An 18,897-nucleotide genomic window follows, 5' to 3' on the forward strand; every position below is an offset into this window, starting at 1 on the left:
GGTCCTTAAACAGGGATGTGCTTATAATCACCTGGGGAGTTTGTTAGGCATCCGGATTCCTGGGGCACATTCTCAGAAACCCCTTAGGTTTATGGCAAGATCAAGTGGATTTATTCATATATCATTCCTCGAGTAATTTCTACTGTGTGTTGTGATTTTAAGATGTAATTCCCAAAAGTTAAACTTTTTCTTTTCTCAAAGAGCAAGAGATACCCCGCATCAGGAATGGGATGGCTAATGCAAACTGCAACCCTATAGAATATGCACCTCAATACAGATACCACGGACTAGGTGGTGTCTATATTAAGGTGCATATTCTATGGGGCCGCAGCTTGCATTATTTATCCAAAGCCGGTGTCCATTAACCTGGGAGCTACTTTGGTCCTAGTGCAGCTTAAAGGCCTATGAAGCCATAATCCATAATTAAAGGGATTACCAGAGGGAGTATCTGGTATACTACATTTAGGTGCCTAGTACTGCACAGTCATTGCCATCTTCATGAATATGACATCTAATCCTGACCCCTCTTGTCTAGCTCTGGCGGAAATTTGCTCGTCTCGCCTGTAACTTTGTAGTCATCTTCATTCCCTGGGAAATGAGGATAAAGAAAATCGAGAGTAAGTATTTACACTTGGAGAGTGGAGCAGGAATGCAATGCTAGTGGCCAATCACAGCCTAAGGAGAGTCTGCTGTGTTCTGGTCCTTATGCTGTGCAGCTGAGGGCACTCTTATAGCAGGGTCACCGGGCTCCACATGGGACAACAGACCCAGAAGACAAGATACCTGTCCCCACGACCTGCCAGGATGGGAACAGTCTCGACGCAGGCCTTTCCATATTCCGCTGTGGCTCTGCTGTTCTCTCCCAGTTCATTCCTTCAGTCAGATAAAATGCAAACCTCGAAAGGATCAAGTGAAAACCTATAAGGATGAATAAGAGGGTAGCTCAGGGAACTGCGAAACACAAATACAAAAATCTGCATTTTCATAGAGATAATTGTGCCCATTTAGAAAACATGCACCAATAAATAAATAAATCATGTCCACGATCACACTGACACACACAGTATCTGGAATAGACTTAACAATAAGTCCAAAATAAAGGAAACTGTAAAATTATACCACAGGATATAAAAGTCTTGTTAAAATGCATACAAAGATTTAATATTTGGAAAATGTTAATTTTCCCAAAATTAATTTACAAGTTTGATGCAATCAAATAAAAATCTCAATGTATTGTTTCTAAGTATTTAACAAAATGATCATAAAACTTATAGGTTAATTTAAAAATTATAAAGAAGAATGCAAATGAAGTTGTAAGATCAAGATATTAAAATATATCATAAAGCTACAACAGCTGAAGCAGTATAGCACAGTGTGGGAATTGACTGGCAAATCAAAGGAGTAAGCAAAAAATTCGGGAACAGATAGGAATACACTTAGCTTTTAGAATTTTAGCATGCAATAATTATTGAAGTCAGTCTGAATTACTGCATAAATATCACTGGAACAATTGATTCAATTGTTTTAAAGAGTAAGTTTAATTGCTTCACTTAAAATTCCATTACATATTTGAATAGACAATAGATGTTATGATTGCAGAATGGAGACATATATAATCATAAAAGTGAAGGAGGAAAAAGTACTGTTATATTTAATTACCAAAAAAATAAAATTTACATACATAAAAAATAAAGCTAAAAGTTAGATGACAAATTGGGAAAAACATGTTGAATATTTAAATGGATCAAACAATTTGATATGCTGGCAGAAATGTAAATTAGGACAGTATTTCTTTTTTAAAAAGTTTTAATATGTACCAAAAGTCTTCAAAATGTTACATACTTTGGTAATATGCTTCCGTTTCCTAAAAACAAAACAATAAAAAAAACAAAAACAGAGAAAACCATAATAAACTAAACAAACAAGACTGCAGCCGCTGCCATTAGTGCTGTACCCAGGTTGCCTTTCCTTGGCTGGTCTACCCTTTCCTCTGCTGCTGAGTATGGACTGCTTGTCACTCAGCTGCTCCCCTTCAGGGAATTGCCCCAGGACTACCTCCTATCACCCCAATCTCACACTCACCAGCCGGAGTCTAGAGGCAGTGACCATTAACAGAGCGGGATTCAAGTCTGATCCCTTGCTCCCAGTGAGACCAACTCAGTGGTGCAATTCATGCTGTAGAGCTCCTGATGGGATAGACTCAGCTAGGCTGCAGCTAAGATGGTGCCCTTCCGTGGCTCTTTCCCCTGACCTTACTTGACTCCTTCACATCTTCTCTATGGAGAGTGCTTCCTCAACAAATCACCTGTAGCCAAATCCCTTTCTCAAGCTCTGCTTCTAGGAAACCTTATCTTAGACAGAAAGTATTTATTATAGAACTATTCACCCTGGTGAATAGTTGGAAATGTCCTAAATGTCAAGTCGTGGGGAATAGTTTAAATCAGTTATGGAAAATTCACTTAATGGAACAATAAAATTTATTTTATAGAATAGTATTTTTGGCAAGAGAAAATGCTTGTAATATATTGATAAGTGAAGATGTATGCTGAGGAGAAATGCCAATCTTATACAAAAACACTATTTGCATAGGATAATTGTGGAGGGTTACACTAAAAGTTTAATAGAAAGTAATTCTAATAGTGATTTTAATTTAGTGATCACAGAATAGGTAATTTTTCTTGTCCTTGTGATGTTTTGTGTTTTGCTACTCATTATGACAAACATAAACTAGATTTGAAATAAAAAGTTAAGAGTTTTTTTTTAATGACATGAAACTACCTACTCCAGAATGTTGTGGAATTGTTGCCTACGTCCTCATCTAAGTTATTCTATGCTGCTGGATTTTCTCAATAGATATAAATTTGTTTTTACTATGCTTTTTATTTTAGAATAAATTTAGATGTATAGAAAAGTTGGAAAGAGAGTTCCTTTGTACTCTTCACCCACTGTCCACTATTGTGAGCATCTAGTAAATTGTGTTTTATCTTGAAATTAAGGCAAAAAGACCCTTAGTAAAATCCTTGAAATTCTCAAAATGATGCAAAATAGATAAGAAATATGCCAAATTCTTAAAAGATGCTGATACTTGTTAACATACATGAAATATTAGAAATTTGATAAGACCATTTTAGATGAATATGTCATTAGGGAAGTGACTATCGAATAGCATTTTAGGCAAACTAGAGATTTTTCCTGCCTGTAAAACTGATAGATATTCAGGGGCATCTTGATCTGTCTAAGCTAACACTCAGGAAGAAACACCCAGATTGGTACAATAATGGCATTCTTACTCTATCTCCTGTGGATGTAAGAAAAGTTATGGTGTTCTTTTTGTAGGATTTCTTGCCCTATGAGGATTTTACTTAAACTGTTCTCATAATCTTGTCTGTCTTTAGGTCATTTTGGATCTGGCGTTGCCTCCTATTTCATATTCTTGAGATGGTTATTTGGAATTAATATTGTGCTCACCATTATGACAGGTGCTTTTATTGTCATTCCAGAGGTAAGATGTTTCAGGAGAGAAAAAAGTACCACTCGTTAAAAAGAGGAGACATTACAGCAGTCGCATAAAATGGCTCCTCTGGTTGTCATTGTGGGGAGGAACATATATGTGTTTGGGTAAAGCAGGGCTTGGCAAACTTTTTCTGTAAAGGGCCACAGAATAAATACTTTAGGCTTCGTGGGCTATTTGGTGTCCGTCACAATGACTCAAATCTGCCGTGTAGCACAAAAGCACCCGCAGACAGTATATCAACCAGTGGATGTGGCTGTGTTTCAATACAATTTGATTTATGAATACTGAAATTTGAATTTTATATAAATTCTTTTGATTTTTTTCCCCAACCACTTAAAAATGCAAAACTATTCTTAGCTCTTGGGCCATACAAAAAGGCCACGGGCTGGACTTGGCCAACCAGCCAGTTTGCCAGTCCAAAGTTGAAATAATATCCAGACCATGTACATTATTCAGGTTATGGGTACACTAAACCCCAGATGATATAGCACGATATATCCATGTAACAAAACCACACTTGTGCCTCTTACATTTATATAAATTAAAGAAATAAAATCCATTTTCAACTAAATGTTATCCTCAAAAAGTAAATGGGCCATTTCCCAACAGGGGCCTTAATAATCCACCTGTAGAAACCATGTCTAGCTGAGAGAGAGCACACCCAGGTGAGCTCTAGTCAGGCAACAAGAAAATCTGGCCACCCAAGATTAATTTTTCATTAATGAAAATCAAGCAGAAATCCACCCCCTGGAGATCTCTTATGTGTGGCATTTTCACAAGCACATGGAGATCAATCTCTCATTTTCTCCTGGTCCCCTCCCACCCAGAGGACCACATGACATGCCTTCCTCTCTCACCAGCTGATTGCAGGCCAGCCCTTTGGAAGCACAGCCAGAAAGACCATCCCCAAGGAGCAAGTTTCATCTGCCCAAGACCTGGATACTGTCTGGTCTCTGGGGGTGAGGTTGATGCTTGGCCACACTCTTGTCTTGAGGGAAGGGGTGGATGGGCCACAGTTCTGAGACCTGGGAATGGGAACCAGAAATGACACTGAGTGTTTTCTTTGCAGGGCTACCTCCAGTACTCAGTCCTCTTCTACGGATACTATGGCAGGGAGAGGAAGATCGGGAGAGCTGGCTACCGGCTCCCCTTGGCGTATTTCCTAGTGGGGATGGCAGTGTTTGCTTACAGCTTCATCATTCTTTTAAAAAAGTATGACTGCTCGATTTCTCAAAATACATATCAAGCATTATGATATGTGTAATGTCATCTAATCTTGTCAATAGCCCTGTAAAGTTAAAACATAGCTGTATCCATTTTACAGATGAGAAGACCAAAGCTAAAAGAGACATGTTCATTTTAACAAGTACTTATTAAACACTTACTGCTTTGTACTAGGTCCTATATTAGGCCTGGAAATACAAGAAGCATATAGATTTTCCAGTTTGTGTAATTTTAGACAATGCAGTAGCTGCACTAATAGGGACATAAGCAATATGATCTAGGTGGCCAGAGGTTGCAGAAAGCAAAACGTCCTTCTTTGGTTGTATGTTTGTTTGCCTGTGATCTAGCTACAAATTTTGCCAAGGCCAGGCTTGTGTGTGCTGTGATGCAGTTGGCACCTCTAGGTCATCACTGGAGGAGGCTAAATGCAAAAGAAACAATCTGGTGGGGTTAGGAGCCCTGTACCACCCTCACTGTGAGACCTGCAGGAGCTCACCTTCCTTCCCTGGGCCTCATCTGTGAAATGGGCACGTTGGCTCAGAACATCACCAGGTTCCCTTCTGGCTTACCATTCCAAGCTTCCGTGTGGGAGCTAGAGAAATGCAGACTGACAGGGAGGCTCCAAACCCCGTGAAAAGCTGGCCCCACCCACGCTGGCTCACCTGCTGCTTCTGCTTGATTTTGTAACCACCCTTCATCACCCTACCCACTTGTGGCATGTTAGCAAAATGCAGATAGAAGCTGTTTGGGGTAAAAAAGACAATAAACAAATAAACAATGCTTGAGGATGTGCATAATGACCTGGGAGCCTTCAGTTCCCCTGAAGCTTTCCAGGTTAGCTCCTGGTGGCTTCCAGGACCCACTTCAAAGACTCGGCCCTTTACTAGACATACAATGTAAGAGACAGATTAGAGCAAACTTGGAAGCAAGAAATATGGATGGAAAGGAGAGCTTATTGCAGGAGAAAGGCTCTGAAAAGTAGGGAGAGTTTCACCTAAGGAGGGTTCATGACTCCTGCCTTCAAATATCTAAAGAAATGTGTGAAAGAGGGACCCAGCATGTTATGTGGAGTCCCATGGGGTAGAGTTCCCATGGGAAGGAGCTCCAAGAAGACTGATTCAAAGGAAATATTTTTATTTCACAATCACAGCTGCACAGAGATGAGAAAAGCTGGCTCCTGGGGCACACACACCTGCAGTGACCTGCTGGGTACCACAGTGGTGGGACTCCTTGTCAAATGAACTCATACAATAACGGGCCATCACAGTTTTCACGCTGTTCCAAACTGTTGATGAGGTCACAAGCACAGGCTGAAATCCAGTCGGTGCTGTGCTGTCCAAGCCGTGACCTGAGGAGCTGCGTCCACCCAAAGGGGAGCAGCCTATTCTAATTCACACAAAGGCTCCGTGGGTGCCAGCTCCAGTCCCCTATTCCTGAGACTCCTATGACCTGTTTGTGCTCCTCTTTGGCAGGTTGGCTAAGAACTCCCGCATGAGCCTTGCCAGTGCTTCCAACGAAAACTACACCTTCTGCTGGCGGGTGTTCTGTGCCTGGGATTACCTCATTGGAAACCCAGAGGCTGCAGAGAGCAAAACAGCTGCCATCGTGAACAGCATCAGGGTGAGTGAGTGGGCCTGTGCAGCCTGCAGGGGTGGGCAGCCCGGGGTCAGAGCCAGCCGCTAGTCCTCAGCTGGAAGCCAGAACCATCCTTTTCCCATTGATGTTCATTGTCCAGGGCAGTTGTTTCCAAAGTGAGGTGAACATGCTCCAGGAAATGTACCAAATGACTCAATGAAGGGAGGGAGAAACATTTTGAAACTTCTTTCTTTTTAAATTTTTCCATTTTATCCTTTTAAAATTTCAGTTTGTATATTTTAGATAATTTACATAATGGATTATTACCATGTTGCATGTATATAAACTGAAAATGAATGAATACATATATGTGAGGGATATAGGCTTTTACTTCTAACTTAGAAAATAATGCAATCAAAAATATTCAGAGACTTAGCTCTATTGAACTATACAGACAGCTAAATGGTGCACTATTTTGAGAAAAAATATTACTTAATTTAAATTATTACAGCCATACTATCTCCCAATCCCTCTTCCCAACCGCCAATATCTTTTTTCAATTGATTATTAGATCATTGATATCTAATTCATTTACATCAATTGAATCCTTCAGAATAAAGTCCTAGACAATGAAGGTATGAGCTAAATTACTGGGTAAATTATTTCTAATGATTTATAATTAATGATGATGCTAAGCTTTTATTGCTGTATGTATTTTTCTTAAAGGAAGCTATACTGGAAGAACAGGAGAAAAAGAAAAGCAAAAACCTGTAGGTATTATCACTCCCCATGTTGAATTCATTGATAAGTTTTGTTTTTAGTTTGGTACAAAAACTACCAGATCATCTATATCTTATTTTGATAATTGTCAGGCAGCTCTTCTTTCTTCCTTTCTCATAATGTGATCTGAGGGAACTGAATGATTTTTTCCTTAGCAATATTTAGAATGACTTCCTCCTTCCATAGATCCTGTAATAAGGGTGAGAGGGTCTGAAATTGACCAGTTTCGTATTTCTTACTCTTTTACTTAGATAATAAAAGAGGTACTTTGAGCACCAACTTATGCTGTTAAGACTAGCTTTATTTAGAAACAAGTCATAAGACACAAATATTATCCAGTTGATGTTCACAAGCCTTTCAAGATGATTTCCTAGGTTCAAGATTCTTCTCGAGATCTTGAGAGCTATGCTGGTGAGGGTGAAGCCCTTCAACCAGAGAACTAATGAAAGGGAAAGCCATTCCCAGGGAAGGGCAATGGCCCTGACCTCATGGAGACAGGTAGATCTGTTCATCCCACATCCTTACTGGTTATTTAGCCCTCATGATTACTTCCTACAGTGCAGAAAGCCCTTTCAGAGGACTTGTAGAAAAGGACATGGGGAATTAAGGAAACACACCCAGCCTCTGGAATAATGAGGGAGCTTAGGGAGTGGGGGAGGAGTCGGAAAGGGCTGTCCACAGGGAGTCAGAAGACATGAATTCTAGTCCTCTCTTTGTCATTAATGTCGATGACCTGGGAAATACTTCTGAACTTCATGAACTGGAAGTTCCTCACCTATAAAATAAAAGTATGGGATTCTGCCATCTGATTCTTTCTCTGTAGTTCTCCTCCACCAGAGTTGGTAATAATAATAACGTACTGTGCCGTGTTGTCATTTTTACCAAGCAAAATGACATTTATCATCTCATTTGGGAACGTTTCCTCACTGTGCAAATCAAGGGCCAAAACACGTGTAGAGGGAGGTGTTGTGACCTGCCCAAGGTCCCCAATGGGTAGAAATTTCATGGAGAAGATGGTATACCTTGGGTGCCCCTTCAAATCCTCTTGGCCATACCTTTCTCCAGCCCTTGCTACTGGGCAGGACTGTGCAGGCTACCACCAGCTGCACGCATGTACCCCTTGCTGGTACCCACTGTTTGGTGCCCCAGGGATCTTCTGAGGCTGCTGTGTAGGGCATCCACAAGGTCCCAGTCAACACACATGCACATGCAACCAAGAGGCTGGGTGCAATGCTGGGAGTGAATGCTCATGGAGCTACCCTGGACCACTGGGAATAGAATAAATGCTTTCCTATTTCGCACTGGCCAGACAGTTCTGTCAGGCATTTCATAAGTCCCTCAAAAGGCCCTGCATTTGCCTCTAGCTGCTGCCAGCCCCACTGCATATCCTTGTACTGATGGCCCCTCTCTCCTGCTCCACTCCAGGACCTGCACTCCTGGTTTCTGGGATCACTTTCCACATAAACTACCTACAAAAAGGCCTGGGATTCCAGGCGTTAGCCAGGCTCAGACAAGCTCCAAAGTTGGCAGAAGAAGGTACCTTCAAAATAGGCCAATCGAAGTCAGACAGGGAGTTGTCCTCCAGTGTGAGAAAAAAAATGGATGTGTTTCAGTTAAAACCAGAAACATGCATGTAAGTACTAGAATCATTACTGATTCACACATCTGCCCTCACCATCAGAGGCATATGAGAAGTGAGACCAAATTAGGAAAGAGATGAGCCCCATGTCTCCCACTAGTTGCTCCTTTATTTACTTATTCATCTAGCAAATATTTATGAAGCATCCATATATGCTAAGCCTGTTTCAAGAGCTGAAGATAACAGCATTGAAAAAGGCTAAAAAGCTTAGAGCTTTCTTCTAAAGGGAAAAGACAATTAAGAAACTACCAAAGGAATACAGCCAGATGTTGCATAGTGACGGGATTGCATTCCAAGAAATGTGTCTTAACACAATGTTGTCCTTGTGTGAACATCATAAAATGTACTTACACAAACCTAGATGGTATAGCCTACTACACACCTAGGCTATATAGTATAGCCAATTACTCCTAGGCTACAAAACTGAACAGCATGCCACTTGTACTAAATACTGTAGGCAATTGTAACACAATGATATTTGTGTATCTAAACATACCTAGACATAGGAAGGTACAATAAAATGTGGTATAAAAGATTTAAAAATGGTACACCTATATAGGGCACTTACCATGAATTAGCTTGCAGGACTGGAAGCTGCTCTGAGTGAGTCAGTGAATGAGTGATGAGTGAATGTGAAGGCCCAGGGCACAATTGCATACTAGCATAGACTTTATAAACACCCTATATTTAGGCCACACTACATTTATTTCTTAAAGTTTCTTTCTTTAATAGTAAATTAGTCTTAGTTTACTGTCACTTGTTTATGAACTTTTAAATTTTAAAAAACTGACTCTTTTGTAATACTTACAAACACATTGTACAGCTGTACAAAAAACATTTTTCTTTATATCCTTATTCTATAAGCTTTGTTTTATTTTTATTTTTATTTTTTTACTTTTTACACTTTTTTTGTTAAAAACTAAGACCAGGCCGGACATGGTGGTGTGCACTTGTAATCCCAGCACTTTGGGAGGCCTAGGTGGGCAGATCACCTGAGGTCAGGAGTTTTGAGACAAGCCTAGCCAACATGGGAAAATCTCGTCTCTACTAAAAATACAAAAATTAGCCAGGCGTGGTGGCAAGCGCCTGTAATCCCAGCTACTCAGGAGACTGTATCGCTTGAACCCAGGAGGCGGAGGTTGCAGTGAGCCTAGATTGCACCATCGCACTCCAGCCTGGGCAACAAGAGCAAAATGCCGTCTCAAAACAAAACAAAACAAAACAAAAAACAAAAAACAAAAAACAAAAAAACAAAAGACTAACACACACATTAGCCTAGGCCTGTACAGGGTCAGGATAATCAATATCACTGCCTTCCACCTCCACATCTTGTCCCACTGGAAGGTCTTCAGGGGCAATAACACGCACGGAGGTGTCATCTCTTATGGTAATAGTGCCTTACCCTGGATGCCTCCTGAAGGACCTGCCTGAGGCTGTTTTACAGTTAACATTTTGTTTTAAATAAGTAGAAGTATACCCTAAAATAATGATTTTTAAAAGTATAGTAAATACCTAAGCCAGTAACAGTCATTTAATACCATTATCAAATATGTATTGTACATACTTGCATGTACTATACTTGTATACAACTGGCAGTGCAGTAGGCTTGTTTACACTAGCATCACTACAAACACGTGAGGGCAATGCATTGTGCTACAATGTCCTAGGCCGTAGGAGTTTTTCAGCTCCATTATAATCTTACGGAACCACCGTCGTATAGCATTTCGTCATTGACCAAATTGCCATTGTGCAGCACATGACTGTACAATGTCATATTCATTCTATGGGATGACAGGCAGAATCATGTGTCCTCCCTTCCTCTCTTCCTCCCTGCCTTCCTTCCTCCCTCCCTCTGCTGAACACATTTACTTGAATTCCTATATCTTTAATGTGCATACAACAAGACTCCAATTTTAAGTAGTAAAGCTAGAACTGAAACCCAAATACTCTTGACTCTAAAACCAGAGGCGTTTATTTGTTCGTCTGTTTGTTTCAAGCCCCACTGATGCAGGCTGGTTGAATTTATGACTGGTTGTTGATCTCTTAGGAAATGAGGAATTCTAGGGTATGGGGTGAGGTGGGCTGGAAGAGAACTGAGGCTTCAGGGCAGAGAATCCTCTTGGCAATGGATGTGTTCCAGTCCCCAAGTAGTGTTGTCTTTGCATCGCGGTGCTGTGAGCAGGACCCTGTGTGCCGTCCTCATGCCTGCTTCTCTCCCCAGGGCAGTGACTATCTGCCTGAGGATTATTGCCAACATCCTGGTGCTTCTCTCATTGGCTGGAAGCATTTATCTCATCTACTTTGTGGTGGACCGGTCCCAGAAGCTGGAGCAGTCGAAGAAGGAGCTGACACTTTGGGAAAAGAATGAGGTACCCACTGCCATTACCCACAGCACCCTAGAAAAGAGATATAGCCGGGCACGGTGGCTCATGCCTGTAATCCCAGCACTTTGGGAGGCAGGTGGACCACTTGAGGTCAGGAGTTCAAGCCCAGCCTGGCCAACATTGTGAAACCCTGTCTCTACTAAAAATACAAAAATGAGCTGGGTGTGGTGGTACACACCTGTAGTCCCAGCTACTCGGGAGGCTGAGGCAGGAGACTCTCTTGAACCCAGGTGACAGAGGCTGCAGTGAGCTCTGTTACACTCCAGTGTGGGCAACAGAGCGAGACTGTCTCAAAAAAACAAAAACACGAGAGAGAAAGAGACAGAAAAGTAGCCTGCCTCTTTGTTCCTTATGTGGGTTAGGTGGGAATACCTCTAGAAAAAACTTTAGTCCTCTTGTCCTAGAGCATGGACTATAAGGACTTTGAGCCAGAAGGGCAATTTTATTCATCTCCTTTGGGAAAGAGTTTGATTCAAAAACGCCTTCAAGCATTCACACCGTTCTCTACCTTGAGCCCCACCGACTGTGTTTTGCCTTTTGCACATCTGTTTCTTCACATCCATGTTCCACAAATTGATTCTGCCTGCAGATTGGAATTAACAACTACACGTGTTCCATAGCATGGATTAAAGTTCACCAGGTGCCATTCGTGAATATTTAGGTAGTTTCTGAATATCTAAACGACAAATAATGCTTCCAGAACCAGCTCTACACAAATGGTTTATTTTTTAAACAATCATCTTCCCCCCACCTCCGTTGTGTGAATATTCTCATAAATAGAAAATCACCAAGTGAATGTTTATGAACAATTTTGGAATTCTAAATATTCATTTTAAAACCATTGTACTGAAAAGTTGGCCCAATTTATCTGTACAGATTTGAAAGGCAGAAATAGCACAAAAACCACCTCTCAGACCATTTCTATCAAAATTATTGCCCCCTGTTGGGATTTAAAAAGAAAGGTGTGTAAGATGGTCATCAATTTACCATGTGCATATTTATCAATGTATAGTAATTTATCAAAATCTGAGTCTACTCTACCCTAGGTAACCTTTTCCCATGCCTCTATTTTATGCCAATTGAATTACTGTGTACTTGTATGTTTACAGATAGAAACATGAATAGTTTTTTAAAGATATATTCAGAAATTATTTCTTATTTTATCTCAAACATCTGTACCAGCTAAAACTCCTCTTTCTTCTGCTGTAAGTACAGAGAAACAAAAGCCGGGCATAATTCTCTAGATAATTAATCTTCCATGTACAGAAAGAATATTACATTACCTCTCAGGCTTTCCTTTTCTATTGGTAATAGTTGCAGTTATTTCCGTCTTCCATCCAAGGTCAGGGAAGTATAAATACTGTGAGATGGTAATTGGGGAAATTGTGGCAGAAATGTTAGTGAATCCTTTTTGCATTTTGAGTCAAGGTTTCACTCTGTTGCCTAGGCTGGAGTGCAGTGGTCCAATCACAGCTCACAGCAGCCTCGAACTTCTGGGCTCAAGAAATTCTTCTGCCACAGTTTCCCAACAAGCTGGAACCATAGGTGTGTGCCCCCCCACTTTTTTTTTTTTTGGTAGAGATGGGGTCTTGCTGTGTTGTCCAGGCTAATCTTGAACGCCTGGCCTCAAGCAATTCTCCTGCATCAGCCTCCCAACAAGTTGGGACCATAGGCATGTGCCAGTTTTTTTCTTTTTCTTTTTCTTTTTTTTTGGTAGAAATGGGGTCTTGCTGTGTTGCCCAGGTTGGTCTTCAATGCCTGGCCTCAAGCAATTCTCCTGCAGCCTCACAAATCTCCCAAAGTGTTGGGATTAAAGGTGTGAGCCACTGCACCTGGCCTAGTGAATCCCAAACAGCATGTATGAGTGTCCTCAGAACATTTAAGGAGAGCTCAAAAAAAAAAAAAAAAAAAAAAGGCCATGATAAAGTGGTGGCCACCTTTTGAAAAAAGCTAATTAGCAGAGATTTGCGGAGATTTTCCATGGAGGATCCAAGGACCCTGTGGATACCCACTGATCCAATATTAGGGAAAGAGATCAAATGCACATGGTGAGGCTTGATCAGGGGTCCTGGGAATGCCTGGCTCTGGAATGTGCTCTCTCAACAGGTCAGTGTGGTGGTCTCCCTCGTCACCATGATAGCACCATCAGCCTTTGACCTCATTGCTGCTTTAGAGATGTACCACCCCAGGACCACGCTGCGCTTCCAGCTTGCAAGGTACAACAGTCCTGCCCAGAAATGCCACCTGTGGCTCACCCATGTGCCCACCCACAGTGGGAATGTAAGTGCCTCAAGAACCAGGGCTTGCTTCTTTTCTCTCAGACACTCAGCACAGAACTTTACTTATGGATTCAACTCAAGAAAAGCATTACCCAAGAGGAGGGATAGGGGAGGAGGCAGGAGAAGAGAAGGAGGAAGGGAGGAGGAGGACCAGGATGACAAGGGTAGAAGAAATGGATGAAAAGGAATGAAGAAGAAGAAGAGGAGGAGGAGGAGGAGGAGAAGGGAAAGGAAGAACAGGCAGAAAAAGAGGACACAAAAGGGAACCAAGGGTCGGGTGCAGTGGCTCATACCTGTAATCCCAGCACTTTGGGAGGCCAAGGCGCGTGGATCACCTGAAGTTGGGAGTTCAAGGCCAGCCTAACCAACATGGAGAAACCCTGTCTCTACTAAAAAAAAAAAAAAAAAAAAAAAAATAGCTGGGCATGGTGGCGCATGCCTGTAATCCCAGCTACTCAGGAGGCTGAGGCAAGAGAATCGCTTGAACCCGGAAGGCAGAGGTTGCGGTGAGCCGAGATCATGCCACTGCACTCCAGCCTGGGCAACAAAAGCGAAACTCCAAAACAAACAAACAAACAAATGAACAAAAGGAAACCAAGAGGAGGACTGGCAGTGTGTTTGGTTTTCCTCACTGTTCTGTTTTCTCCGTGATTTAACTCTGAGTGGTGAGAGGGACCCATGTTGTTTTTCCACATGCAAGAAGAACGGTCAATGCTTTGTGAACAGTTCCCCCAAAGTATAGACTCAAAGAGTTCCTTGTGGATATGCCTGGAAGCTTTGCCAGGACGGTCAGTGGCTGTGACAGCAGGTGGTTGAGGAAGACTGGTGCACCCAAGGGAATGTCCTGGAACACCTTCTGTGGGAGTCGGAACAGCCACACTCATTTTGAACACTGGCTTTATCAGTAGTTTCCTGAAAAATCTGCCTGTCCTCCCTGGAGCATGGTCTCTTCATCTACAAATTCAGCTACTGTAGTAGGGCTGGGTGAGGCATTGTTAAACTGAATGTGGCAGAGGGAGGCAGTGAGAGCCCTTCTTACCTGCTCCCACCTTCACCCTGGTCTACACTGGTTTCTCCCCGTTTCCTTTGGTAACACCTAACAACATTCTACAGAACTAATTTTCCACAGACCACTTTGGGAATATTTGCTCTCATTCAGGAATTGGCAAACATCTCCCAAAATGAACTAGATAGTAAATATTTGTGGTTTTGTGGGTAAGTCTCTATCACCACTACTCAACTCTAAGGTTCTAGCATGAAAGCAGCCACAGACCATATGGCGATGAACAGGTGTGGTCGTGTTCCAATACAACTTTACTGACAAAAATAGGCAAGGGTATGGTTTGGCCTGAAAGCCGTAATTTCCAACTCCTGAAATTCAACTGTCCTTTCAAAGAGAGAAAACATGACTAGAAAAAGCATGGAGTTGGTCAAACCTTCATGGCCCAGAGTAGATCTGGGATGAGCCTCTCAGCTCCCTGGCTCCTATTCCTTGTTCTTTCTGTTCCACCCAACATGTCTTTTGACCTGCAAGAGAGAAGCTCCTTCCTCACTAGCAAGTATTGGGTGGAATCAATTCCATTATTGCATTTGGTCTAAAGGCAATGCTATTATATAAATTGGCCTCATTATTCATGTTCAAAACTAGAGAAACAGAGGCATCAGAGACTTCCCCCAGACAAATTAGGGTTAATTCTGGTAGTAAACGTAAGACATATTATTTCAGTTCCATTAACTCACCAGCAGACTGTATTAGCTTCTATCCAAGGCACAGAGTGATGGTAATGCCGAGACAGCAGGAGAGGAAAGGCATTCAATCCTTCCTTTGGCCAGCACTTACTGAATACACACTGAGGGACTTGCCTTGTACTCAGTACTGTAAGTGCATTGTGCCCACGGGAATCCCTTCTCAATTCAGAGGGAGAGCCGATGTGAGTTACAATGCTACCCCCTGGAGACACCACTTTCCTGTTTCTCTCCCACTGCCTGCACACGGGTGGTCAACTCTATACTTAAGGAGATGTGGAAGGCCTGGGGAGATGGTTTCAACTTGGAGTCTTTTCCTCAAGAAAAAGATGCTTTCCCATCAACTTTCTCAATTGGTTTCATGATTCTCCCATCAATTGGTTTCATTTTTCTCTAAGAGCTAAGTGTTGTCTCACTGAAGTGTGTATAAACCTGTCATTTCCTTTCTCACTTCATTTTCCCAGACAGGTTTCCAGTAAGACCCAAGGCTGCATCCTGGAAATTCCATGATGTGTTTTCAAAACCTTCCAGCACTGGGGAAGCTGACATCAAGTCTTTGATCATTGGCTGATCCAGACTGTTGCTGGCAGATTCCATTCACTCCCAGTGGCTGACAGGGTGTAGTGTACCCACAGCTCTTCAGTGCTTCTGAGGGGCCCAGCCTGCATTTCAGAAGCAGAGCACTGAGGTCCTGAAATTGCATTCTGCTGCTTTTTAATTGTGTGAACTTGAGCTGGTGACTTAGCTCCCTCTGTGCTTCAATACACTTGTCCCTTAAGTGGGGATTATTACAGAGCTGTTGTGAGGATCAAGTGAGATAATGCATGGGAAATCAATTCATAAACCAGAAAGCATGACTCATAAACTACACGTTAGGGCCCCACTTCCTAAACTCACACTTTCTGCTACACTAGTGTTTGTAAAGTACAGATCCAAGGATAGGCTATAGCAGAATCACCTGGAAAGGCTGTAAAATGATTTTCAGACCCCTTCCAGACCTACTAAGGGTGGATTCTGGAATTCTGCCTTTTTAAAAATGCCCTTGAGGTGACTCTAAAGGAAACCAAGTGTTGCAGCCACTGCCTTAATACATCTATGACAGTCTCTAGAACCATGTGGGGGCTCTAGAACCGTGGACTTGTGTGTCATGGTCTTGTCTCTCAAGGTGGGCTTGTGGCTTTCAGGGTCCTTGTGCTGTATCTGGGAAATCTCTACAGCCTGATCATTGCTCTCCTGGACAAGGTTAACAGCATGAGCACTGAGGTGAGTGTCCATTCCAGATAGTTGTCTGCCCCACCTCTGCCCTCCCTGCTACCTCCTCCCAACACCAGAGTCATCATCATGGACAGGATCACTGATTGTACTTGTACTCCATAATCATGTGCAAAACTTGACTTTGCTGGAGTCTTCTCAAGGTAAGGAGAGAAAAATTATCCTTGCTTCCCAGATAAAGAAATTCAGGCTACAGTGCATGGCTGGTAAGTGATGGTGTTGGGATGAGAACTCCAGAATTTTTGACCCTTTATATCATACTACCCCATTTCTTTGAATCCCATCGGGAAAAGGCTATCAACAGCTATTGCAAACGATCACAGGAAGAGCAGCAGGCCATGGGACTCACTTAGAAAGTCAGGACAGAATAATCATTTCATGGGGAACAGTTCAGAATGGACTTACTATCCCAGCCCAGCAGGAGTATCTGCTCCCAGCCTAGGGTAGCTTTGATGTCCACTTTTTTTTTTTTTTTTTTTCTTTCTTGAGACAGGGTTTCGCTTTGTTGCCTAGGCTGGAGTACAGTGGCACAAGCACTGCTCACTGCAGCCTCAACCTCCCTGGGCTCAAGTGATACTCCCATCTCAGCCTCCAGAGTACCTGGGACTAGAGCTGCATGCCACCATATCTGGCTATTTTTTTTTTAATTTTTTTATAGAGATGGGGTTTCACCATGTTGCTCAGGCTGGTCTCAGACTCCTGGACTCAAGCAATTCCACTGCCTTGGTCTCCCAAAGTGCTAGGATTATAGGTATGAGGCATCACACCCAGCCTGGTGTCCACTTTCAACCTGTCCCACCTATTAGGATATCCTGAATGGTGGAGGAAAGAGAGGAAGAGAGGGGGTGCTCTTTTAGGGTTGTTTGCCCAAGGCATATCACACTAACATCAAATTTCAAGGCTTATAGGCAGATGAAGCCACAGAGACTCATTTTTCTGCATTGGGGCTTTGAGGTTACACAGACCTGAGTCTTTACCTGACACTTACTAGCAGCGTGACCTTGAGCATTAGGCTTCAACTCACTGAGTTTCAATCTCATCTGAACATGGGGTAATAATCCTTATCTAAAGCTCTTCTGAGGATAAGTAGAGTTAACACGTGTTACCTAAAACAGTTTCTGACCCTTACTAGGGATGAAGAAACACTATCCATTACACCACTGTGTTCCCTTATTGGGGCCAACTCTAGTCAAGTGGTGGTCTAGAAAGAGAAAGAGGAGGAATGATTACTCCCAAGCAATGCAATGACACCCTTGGGGTCCATGATGGATTCTCATTTACAAATATGTGGACCACCATTTTTCTTTCTCACCTCCTTCCCTCCCTCTATCTCTCCCTAGGAAATGGCTACCAAAAATAACACAAGTCATTGGATAGATTCTACCACCTCCTTTGCAACCAGGACAGCCCCTGAAGAAGAGAAATGGTCCACATCTCGGCCTGGAATGGGGCTCAGGAGAAACAGCACATGGGCCTTGGAAGAGACCAGCATTTCAGCTTACACCATGCCTCTCATAAAGGCGAACAGGACTAGCCTCTACCCTCAGAGTCCACAAGACCAGTGCTGGGAGACATACGTCGGTCAGGTGGTTCTCTTTACCCTTACACAGTGCTGTCATATCCATCTCATCAATTAACCCCTGCAACTCTCTGAGCTGTCCCTGCCCCATCTTATAGAGAAAGAAAGAAAAATTCAGTGAGGTTTATGATTTTCCAAGTCTCAAAATTAGAAAAGAAAAATAATCAGTGCAAAGACTCAGACAATATTGACCATGTGCTGGGTCCTGTTCTAAATGCTTGGTCCTCATAAGAGTCCTATTATTGTTAACCTTATAGGCACAGATGAGGAAACTGAGGCACAGGTGGTCAAGTACTTGCCCAAGGACACAGATAGTAAAGAGCACAATGAAGTCCTGAGCCCAGGAATTTGCTCCAAAATCTGTACCCTTTACCATATTGTACAGAAAACCTCAACCCCAAGGTATTAGCCCATGGAAATGAGTCGCCAGCCTCGAGTCTCCAGCAGCTCAGAACCACAGACCTTATATTCCTTCCTAGTTTCATGTGATGCTGGCCTCAGATATCAAAATTCACATTCAAATTACCCAATGTTTATTGAGCACCGTTTATGTACCAGAAGCCCAGTCCTCTGCCCACTGCAACTTACAAATATGGGAAATGAGGATGCCATTGGAGGGGCCCACTGGCTGGGGCCCACAGCAATGAACAGAGATTAGGAGCACCCCGAAGGAAGAGTGACCATGGGAAGGGTGGGGCATGGTGGCATCCAGGGACACCCTGTGTTTCAGGAGATGCTGAAGCTCTCCATCATTGACATGCTCTTCACCGTGGCGAGCATTCTGCTCATAGACTTCTTCCGAGGACTTTTCGTGCGGTACTTAAGTGACTACTGGTGTTGGGATCTGGAAAACAAGTTTGTAAGTAAAATGCTGTGTCTGTTGGGAAAGTTTATATGGCCAAATC

General features: G+C 42.6%; 1 protein-coding gene across 1 annotated transcript in view; it reads left to right on the forward strand.

Annotated features, from left to right (window-relative positions):
- TMC3 (transmembrane channel like 3) overlaps positions 1–18,897 on the forward strand; it is a 41,154-nt gene that overhangs the window by 9,953 nt on the left and 12,304 nt on the right. The window contains exons 4-14 of the mRNA XM_010380174.2: positions 536–617; positions 3,396–3,502; positions 4,375–4,473; positions 4,584–4,726; positions 6,211–6,358; positions 7,040–7,083; positions 10,954–11,101; positions 13,223–13,332; positions 16,326–16,404; positions 17,754–17,999; positions 18,723–18,851. Of these exons, the coding sequence (XP_010378476.2) occupies positions 536–617; positions 3,396–3,502; positions 4,375–4,473; positions 4,584–4,726; positions 6,211–6,358; positions 7,040–7,083; positions 10,954–11,101; positions 13,223–13,332; positions 16,326–16,404; positions 17,754–17,999; positions 18,723–18,851 (1,335 nt within the window). The remainder of the gene's footprint in view (positions 1–535; positions 618–3,395; positions 3,503–4,374; positions 4,474–4,583; positions 4,727–6,210; positions 6,359–7,039; positions 7,084–10,953; positions 11,102–13,222; positions 13,333–16,325; positions 16,405–17,753; positions 18,000–18,722; positions 18,852–18,897) is intronic.

Source organism: Rhinopithecus roxellana, chromosome 5 (genome assembly GCF_007565055.1).
Source record: "Rhinopithecus roxellana isolate Shanxi Qingling chromosome 5, ASM756505v1, whole genome shotgun sequence".
Classification (NCBI taxonomy): domain Eukaryota; kingdom Metazoa; phylum Chordata; class Mammalia; order Primates; family Cercopithecidae; genus Rhinopithecus; species Rhinopithecus roxellana.